Raw genomic sequence first — 9,519 nt, 5'->3', positions numbered from 1 at the left:
GATAATTATTATTTTTTATAATAATTAAATAAAATGTAGGGATGACCAAAGTCCACTTCTACCCACTACCAAACACACAATTTTTTTTTTTTTTTAAGTTTTTTTATATTTTATATTTTCTATTAAAAAAAAAGAAAAAAAAAAGGGAGAAAACTCCATGCCCACAACGCACCACAGCGCACATTAGCACCTCCCCACCATTAAGTCCCCATTAACACACCGTGTTTACTCCCACTGAAAAATCACCACTTTTATTATTACCCACTAAAATCACTTATTCGCCCTACACTACATTTTCCGATCGCCGATCCGACGGCACCTCCAATTCGTCGCCGGAAACGGATCCACACTCCGACCCGGATCCGAGAACCATCAACCCGGTCCCCCAGCCCCAATTTTTCTATTACACAAAACCCTAACCTGTCCCATTTGGTACCCTCCACTTTGTGTGTCTGTTGTATAAAATAAAAAAGGGGTTTCTCTGTATTTGTGTGAGTGTGTTTAGTACAGTGAGATTCACAAGCAGCTCATCTTGATTTTTGCTTTTGCTCGAGCTCCGAAGTACACGTGGCGATCTGGGTCGGCTTCGCCTCCAATTGTTGCTCAAATTTCAGTGAGTTTTTTTGAATTTTTATTTTTTATTTTTAACTTTTATTTTTAACTTTTTTTCTCTTAAATTTTTGTGCTATTTGTTACTGTACGTTTTAATTTTGTATTTGGTTTTTTTTTATTCTTGAGCTAAACATGGGTTTAATATGTAGTTATCTAGGGTTTTTTCGGGTGTTGAATTCTGATCGGTGTGCATTGAATCTGGGTGGATTAAGTAGGATTTGGGTCTTGATTTGGGGAATTGAACTGGTTTTTGTGTTTCTTGGCGGGTTTTAAGAAATGGGTTCTCGGATTTTGGAGTTAAGAGTGTTTGGTAGGTGAAAAAATTGAGGAAAATGAAATTTTGTAGATATTTTACTTTAATGTTGTACACATGCTAAGAAAACTGAGCAAGTCGGCTCTGGAAAATGATTATAGTGTGTTTGATTGAGTTGATCAATTCACATGCTTGGATCAAAGAATAAGATATTTAAGGGTTCGATTTGATCTTTCTTTTCTTTTCTTTCCCCCAGGTTTTTCAGTAGTCAAACAATGCATAAGTTTTAAGTTGAGATCTAAATTTATTGGTTTGATTTGAAATCGTAAGAAATTGTCTCCAAATTATTGTCTTCGTTTTCTTAAAATGAACAATGTATGTCTTGATAGACTGAAATTCTAACGTAGATGACGATTACGGTAGAAGCTTCATATCAATGGAAACCTGAATATCTTTAGCAATTATTTGCAGACACGAAATTGATGTCGGATACGAGATCTTGGCTTTGCATTCAGTCAAGTATGTCGAGCTGGTCATAGCTTTTGTTTCAAGAGTTTGGTTTTGAAGTAATTTGAGTTCCTACATGGAAGCAAACCTAGAGGAGGCTCTTAAAGCCAAAGAGATAGCCGAGAAGCGATTTGTGGAGAAAGACTTTGCAGGTGCGAAGACTTATGCATTAAAGGCTAAATCACTGTATCCAGCACTGGAGGGTATATCTCAAATGGTGACCACATTTGAAGTTTATACCGCTTCTGAGGCTAAATGTAATGGTGAAGTGGATTATTATTCAATTCTTGGATTGAAACCTTTTTCTGATAAAGATGCAGTAAAGAAACAATACAAGAAGATGGCAGTGTTGCTCCACCCTGATAAGAACAAATGTGTGGGAGCTGATGGGGCATTCAGACTTGTTTCCGAAGCGTGGACATTATTGTCTGATAGTACTAAGAGAAGCTCTTATGATATGAAGAGAAACAAGCAATCATCTTCTGGGGTTAACCAGACAAATTTATCTTCTGTTCATGCTACGGGGGTTACAGGTTTTAACAACGGTTCCAATTCGTCGAATTCTCAGGGTAGACTTGACACTTTCTGGACTGTTTGTACCTCTTGTAAAGTTCAGTATGAGTATTTGCGGAAGTATGTGAATAAGAGACTTTCTTGTAAGAATTGTCGTGGGATCTTCATTGCGGTGGAAACTGGGACAGCCCCAGCAAATGGTTCTTTCCCTTATTGTCCTTGGTCACATGTGCCTGGTAATGGGTATGGAAGTCATGCATTCGATGGCGTTACTTATATTCCAGCGAATACTACCACCTATGTTGCAGGAAATGGGGTCTCAGGATTTCATTCTGGACATGGATATGAATATGTTTCAAATGTGTCGTTTCAGTGGAGCTCTTTCTCTGGAACTTCTGCTGGAATTGTGGGTCCTAATGGGCCATCTACCGTATCCACTGATGTATATCAGGCCAATGGAAATGTTAACAGTGCAAGAGCCAAGGTTAAATCAGGATCCAGCAGAAAACATTTGATGGAAAACGCTGTTGCTAATATAAATTCATCCACTGGCTGCAGTGAACCTCCAGGGTCTAAGACTGGTAGATCCGAAAAGAAAAGGAAGGTGATCGTGGGAACCAGTGTTAGAAATGGGTATGAAGACAAGGGATCAAAATCTGCTTCAGAAGCAAGAGTGGCTGATGGAAATGCAAGTAATGGACATGATCCCAAGCTTAGTAATCCAAGTGAACTTCCAACTAGACGTTCTGTTGCACCTGCATTTGATGCTAGAAAGTTGTTGATTGAAAAGGCAAGGACAGAAATTCGGAAGAAATTGGAAGAGATGAAGTTGGTGTCAGAGGCAGCTGCTGCGGTTAAGCAGAATGCAAAAGCACAGGCAGGACTTGATCAATCGGGAAGAACTGAAGAGGCACCTAAAATAGCAGATTTGGGTGCTTCTGGTCATCAATTAGAGGCAAGTAAAACCCGACCAATCTCACTTGCAGTCCCTGACCCTGATTTTCATGATTTTGACAAAGATAGATCAGAGCAATGCTTCAAGCCAAAACAAATATGGGCATTATATGATGAAGAAGATGGTATGCCTCGCTTGTACTGTCTTATCCGTGAGGTCATCTCGGTTGAACCATTCAAGATTCATATCACTTACTTGAACTCTAAAACTGATAGTGAGTTTGGGACAGTGAACTGGCTGGAATGTGGGTTTACCAAATCATGTGGAAATTTCAGAGCTTGGAACTCAGATGTTGTCGACCAAGTCAATGTTTTCTCCCATGTTCTTAGCCGGGAAAAAGCCGGAAGGGGAGGTTGTGTTCGAATATACCCCAGAAGCGGAGATATTTGGGCAGTATACCGGAATTGGTCACGAGATTGGAACAGATCAACCCCAGATGAAGTGAGGTACCAGTATGAAATGGTGGAGGTTCTCGATGATTACTCTGAAGAGCTTGGTGTTTGTGTAGCTCCCCTTGTCAAGTTGCCTGGATTTAAGACAGTATATCAAAGAAATACCGACAAAAGTGCCATTCGATGGATCCCACGAAGAGAGATGCTACGCTTTTCACACCAGGTGCCATCTTGTCCACTCAAGGAAGAAGGAAGTAATTTGCCAGAGAAGTGTTGGGATTTGGATCCGGCTGCAACTCCAGATGAGCTGCTTCATGTTGCTACAGATGCAGGCACATAACATACTAGTCAAGCGGGAAAGGAAGTTCAGTTTGGAGTTCGTTTTTTAGCATTCTTTAGACAAATTTAGATTTAACTGTACAAATATGTCTCTCTCTCACACTTTGGTTAGAGGCCAATGTAACATTAACCCCATATCGTTTTAGGGGGTGCAGTGTTTACGGAGTGAAACTTGTGTCTAGAATATTGTTAAAATTCTAATTACCTGTTGTTTACAAACATTTCTTTTCAATGATAGCTGTAACACCTAATGACTAATGCATTCTTCATGCTAAGAACTCAATCTGCCGGCAGACCGCAGATAAACATCCATTTAGCTATTTCGACCATCTTCTGCATCTCTCATCAGAAAGACTCAATCAACTTCCATAATCAGCAACGAAAAAGCACCTGTTGTCTGCACGGGTGGACGAACACCGACAATATATAAGCTGTGGATTAAAATATCTAAATATTATATATGTATATTGTATTAAGTAATTGAATATCGGTAAGTGAGTGAAATCTGATTATTGTTTAATGTCGATAAAGCAGACGGCCGTGTATGTCAAGAAGCATAATATAATATGATATTACGATATTCAAGAGTTAAAATTTAACCAAATCACTATTAATACCTGCATGGAACAGAAGATCGTTTTCTCCGTTCTTGAGAAATGAATTCTTGAATGTCTTTCAGAATATCTGAGAGGGACAGAAAGCAAGCCATCAGAATTCAGAGGACGATATTATTGGAAGAAAAACCGCACGCGGCATGTGGAACAGCGAAGGACTACTGCCTACTGGGTACTTAGCCCCCAAAAAGTACATCTGCGCTACAAGTCGTTTAACGCCAACGAATTGGCCTCCAATTAACCCATTGAACGATTATATCTTCATATGTTATGTTATCAAACGACGTCGTTAGGAGAACTTCGGCCGTGACGGTGTGTCCAAAGACCCAAGCGAAACTGGAAAACTCAAAGCGAAAGCCAAGCAAGCGAGTGAAGAATAATCAAATGAATCCTCAACTGTGGCACAAAGTTGCTGCGATCTCTGGTAATATCATACTACCTTCTTTCTCTCTCTCTTACATACTTCGATTTGTGTGTGTGTGTGTTTTTTTTTTGGGGGGGGGGGGGGGGGGGGGGAGCGGGTGTGTAAAATTTGTGTGATAAATACATACATTTATTGGTTTTGCGCTAATAGATTTTTCTGAGAAGACCCAGTTGTTTGATTGAGTGAAAACAGGGATGGCAGCTCTTGGTTTGGGCACGTATGGTGCTCATGTCTTCAAGCCCGAAAACCCAACTTACAAAGAGGTCATTTTTCCTCTTTCTATTGCTTTCTTGTTTATAAATTTCATTACCCATTTACTTGTAAAATAAAATTCTTTACCCATTTTGATTTTCGTCTAATTTCATGGTAGATTTTGGTTGCCTTTTATTCTTAGATGTTTTGTTTATCCTGCTCTGGTTTTGATAGTTTGGTTTGTTGTGCTTGAATTTTGGAAAGGTCTGGCAAACAGCTTCCCTTTACCATTTGGTTCACACTGCTGCTTTGGTTGCTGCCCCTATTACCAAGAACCCCAACATTGTGAGTTTCCCTTTGCCAATTAAATGAATTAATATTCCATTGTTTTGTTTTTTGAGCAGTATTTGATTACGATAAGTGCAAGTATTGTTTCCTTTTCATGTCCAAAATATGAGCAATCATTTGGATTTGGTTTCAAATTTTTGTCAAATCTATATGTTATGATGTTAAGCTCTTTGCACTCTCCCTTGCAAGTTGGTTTTCAAGCGTTGGGTTCTACATGAGGTTTGTGTCATTTAATATCAAAGCAGACACCATGTCATGGGTTTGAGTCACAAAGAGGGTGACTTAAGGGATAAAGTGCGCAGCTGTAGACATCGGATGCTTCCGTGATGGTATTTTACCATTTTAAGTGTCCCGCATGGCTTAGGCTCATTCTTAAGCATGTGTATATAAGCTCTTTGCACTCTCCCTTGCAAATTGGTTTTCAAGAGTTGGGTTCTACATGAGGTTTGTGTCATTTAATATCAAAGCAGACACCATGTCAGGGTTTGAGTCACAAAGAGGGTGACTTAAGGGATAAAGTGCGCAGCTGTAGACATCGGATGCTTCCGTGATGGTATGTTACCATTTTAAGTGTCCCACATGGCTTAAGCACAATCTTAACTATGTGTATATAACTTTTTTGACACCCTCTCCTTTAGATCGGTTTTCAGAGATGAGTTCTACTTGAAGTTTGTATCAGTATGCGATGCAAATTTTGTTACATAGTATTTCACTTAACATTTTGTATTTGGTGTATATAAATAGTGTTTGTGCGTAAAAGTCTAAGTGGTTTAATTTTGTTCTCTTGTTGGCTGTTTCAGTTTGGAGGCCTTTTAACAACTGGAATTCTTGCATTCTCTGGGACGTAAGTGCAAATTCTACCCTTTGATACTCACATATGATGAAATGGTTTTGTTTTCATTCGACAAACCATACTTTCATTAAGGATACTTGCCAGTGGAATCACAAATTAATCTAGTTATGTAGTATAAATCCCTTTGGTCTTCTCTAGGTTAATGAGGCTACAAATTGGTGAAAAGGTACTTTAGACAAAAGATTTATAGATCTGACATCCCAAAGAGGACTTGCTTTGAGACAACTCATGATAGTTTTTCAATATTAACACACCATCATTATTAAGCAGAATCTTCTATTAAGCATAGTTCACTGGGGTACAAATTCAAGTTTTACTACAAAGGGTTTGTGAGTATAACTGATTGTAGTTAATCCTCGGAATAATTTTGCTTTTGAAGAGTTCTTCAAAAGATTTCTACTTCATCATCAAAATCCGTGTGTTTGATTGGTTTTTTGCTTTGGTTGATTTTGGTGATATTATGTGGTTCTTAATTTTAATTTGCCGATATTTGTTACGCTCGTATCGAAAACACTGATTCATTTTTTGCTAGGGATTGTTTGGGGTTGTTGGGCGTAATTTCACGTTGAAATTAAAACTGATTACAAATAAAAGTTTGAAACCGATGACTAAAGGGATGGGTTCTACTGTTGTTTTAGGGTTGTATATTCAGATGTCTGTCTTATGGAAACATTCTTCAAATGAAATGTTCATACTGACTTGATATGATTTCAAGGTCAATGTTGATTGTTGAAAAACACCTTGGGATTTTGTAGGTGTTATACTGTAGCACTCCTCGAGGACAGAAAGTATTCTACCTTAGCTCCATTTGGTGGCTTTGCATTTATTGCTGCTTGGGCAAGCTTGCTTTTCTAAGGATTCAAACTTCCTTAGTTGGTACCATCACTCGATGCTGCACTTATGATTTTCTCTGAGATCTTGGAGAACATAACTCCCACATGCACTTTCTCTTGGGTTTTGATAGTTACTATTGAACTTTATTGTCATATACCACTTTCCTGAGTGTCTTATCAATGTTTGGTGTTGTAAAGATCAATGTACTTATTCTGCTACTCGGTTTATATTTCGGACAAAGATTCAGTGCAATACCCCTGCCCTATTGCACTTGCATAGATCTTTATCCTTCAATTTCATATCTTGTACTTGGGATATTGGAATCATATAATAAATTGATAGTACGTTTCTGCAGAATTCTCTTTGTCCTTACTTGGAAGAAAGTGAAGATCAGCTAACTTAATTTATCAAAAATTAGAACAGATCCTAGTTAATATGTTCATGAATATCTATAGCTATATCTGAGAAAACCAAATTGCCACAAATTGTAAAAAAAGCACCAGCTCTTAGGTTGTGAATATATGATGATCATGCCTGAAAGCCCAAAATCCCATTCACAGAGGGCTCCATTTCTATTTTTCATCTGTTCAGTCTCATTCCAGTTTCATCGGACAAATGTTCCGTCTGTTCCCCATCTTCATAATATGTGATTTTTTTTTTTGTGATTCAGGGTGCAGATATTACTTGATTATTTATCAATTGAATCTTTTACGTATCAAGTTTTTTGGTGAGAACTGTATTATAAGATTGGGTTATCTAGAACTTCAAACCTCAACATGTTTGTTTTGGCATGCATTATCCGGGGGATTCAAATCACTAATCGGAAAAACAAGTAGGGGGCAAAGAGAAAATAGAATGCTTCCACTGTGATAGATATGGAGAGGCTAGTTGGCATTGCGATGAACTTTCCGAAAAGACCAACCAAGAAGAAGATTCCAGAGCTGGCGAGTCTCAAGAACTCACCAAGCTTGTGTAATCTGTCTCTCTAGAACGTTGCAATGAAAGAGATTCCAGTTTTTCGAGAAGGTGGGAATATAATTGAGCATCGAAGGAGGTGAGCCAATGCCGATTCACCCATGTAGGAGCAAAAGCATTGGAGCTAATGCTACATGGAGATTCACGTTGGTGCAATTCTTTAGTATGCTATGCCCCCTTAATAGAGAACGAAAATGCTTCAACCCAAAGAAAATATAGGCTTTCTATAAAGAAGGTTAAAAACTTCAAAGGTCCTTGATAATTACACTTTGTGCTTAGACTATGCTTCACTCCCATTGTCATGTGTTGGATTGAAGATAGTGACCATTGGGTGGATTCCTAAGGCGAAGTTTATTAATTAATTAATTTATTATTATTATTTTTATTCAATAATGGGACATGAGTTACAAGGGTACAAACAAACAAAGTGGGGTGGGTTTCTCAACAACAAGACTCAAAAACAAAAGACACTATAGAGAAGAACACAAATACAAACAGTAACAATAGGCAATGGTTCCAAAAAGGTTTCGAACCTCTCTAAAGGCCGCACAAAGCGGTATACAGGTGCAAAGGGACTCGGTTAGGGGCTCTAAACATAAAAGTTTATGTGACACTTATCACGTCAATCACTAAACAATTAAATTTAATTATGACCCACATCAGGCATGAAAGTTTATGCGACACTTGTCACGTCAGTCGCTAAACAACTAGATTTAATTATGTCCAGCGTGACACTGCCATATGAACCATAATAAAAACCATAATACTCCAAGAGTTTTCCTTGTAAACAAACATATATAGTCTAGTTTTGAACTTAGCTTTTGCATAAACCATTATTGAGAAAATCAGAGAGCGATGATCACATTGTCATTGTCACAGGGCATATAGGTATGCTGGTGATATGTGGCTCGCAGGGTATATTTTGTATTTGTCATTATTGTCTACTTTCGCTTTCATCCTCGGCAGAGTGTTTCGGGCTCTGCAATATGTGGTGAAACATTGAGATTTAAAAGACCTAGGAAGTCAACGTTTTCTGCTTCTGAAGTTTCCCAAATGACAAGCTTCCGCAGACAGAAACATATTATTATTATTATTCTATAGAGACTGCAACGGGTGAGGTGGGCTGGCTTTCTTGTTATTTAATATGATGTCTTTGATGTCACTGTCCCTTCTTAATTCTTATGCTGGTACCATCATGGGACAATAACCTGCATTGCTTAACCGGTCTCCTTTAATATTTATAAATAATTCTTTAGTCTTCAATTGCCAGCAAAATTCCCATGCTAAGTTGCTGATTGATGGTCTATGTTGCCCAAATAATTTGGATTTTATAAATCTTGAGAGTAGTGTTGGGTGGGAAGATTGATAGTTCGAGTCATGTTGGAATACCAGTCAATCCAAAAGTTTAAGTTTATAAATTTGAGCCTAATTTTACTATATTAATCACTCATTATTGTAACATCTTTCTAATCTTTTTAACGCTCACACGTATATATTCAATAATCTTTTCCTCACACGTGAGTTCATCATCCCATTGCTACACTTCCCCTTAAACGGAAGCTTTTTATCAATCTTATAGGTTGTCTTTAGGACCACTTGTGAGCTATGTGAATTTGCCGGCGGCATACACCTTTGCCCCTTCTTTAGGAACTCTTGTTTGTGCCTATGCTATTAACCTTTGTCTCTTATTCTTGGACTCTCGTTTGAG

General features: G+C 38.1%; 2 protein-coding genes across 2 annotated transcripts; both read left to right on the top strand.

Moving 5' to 3' along the window:
- The first annotated feature begins 215 nt into the window (after positions 1 to 215).
- LOC132182290 (uncharacterized) lies at positions 216 to 3,833 on the top strand. Its single transcript, XM_059595489.1, has 2 exons — positions 216 to 613; positions 1,337 to 3,833. Exon 2 carries the CDS (start codon positions 1,449 to 1,451, stop codon positions 3,570 to 3,572), a length of 2,124 nt encoding a protein of 707 aa, XP_059451472.1. The 5' UTR covers positions 216 to 613; positions 1,337 to 1,448; the 3' UTR covers positions 3,573 to 3,833.
- Positions 3,834 to 4,390: 557 nt separating this feature from the next.
- LOC132181411 (uncharacterized) lies at positions 4,391 to 7,193 on the top strand. Its single transcript, XM_059594618.2, has 5 exons — positions 4,391 to 4,609; positions 4,802 to 4,872; positions 5,066 to 5,146; positions 5,950 to 5,993; positions 6,758 to 7,193. Exons 1-5 carry the CDS (start codon positions 4,456 to 4,458, stop codon positions 6,855 to 6,857), a joined length of 450 nt encoding a protein of 149 aa, XP_059450601.2. The 5' UTR covers positions 4,391 to 4,455; the 3' UTR covers positions 6,858 to 7,193.
- Positions 7,194 to 9,519: the final 2,326 nt, after the last annotated feature.

This window comes from Corylus avellana, chromosome 5 (genome assembly GCF_965113065.1).
Source record: "Corylus avellana chromosome 5, dhCorAvel1.hap1.2, whole genome shotgun sequence".
NCBI classification, from domain to species: domain Eukaryota; kingdom Viridiplantae; phylum Streptophyta; class Magnoliopsida; order Fagales; family Betulaceae; genus Corylus; species Corylus avellana.
This window is presented reverse-complemented; position numbering and strand designations above follow the sequence as displayed.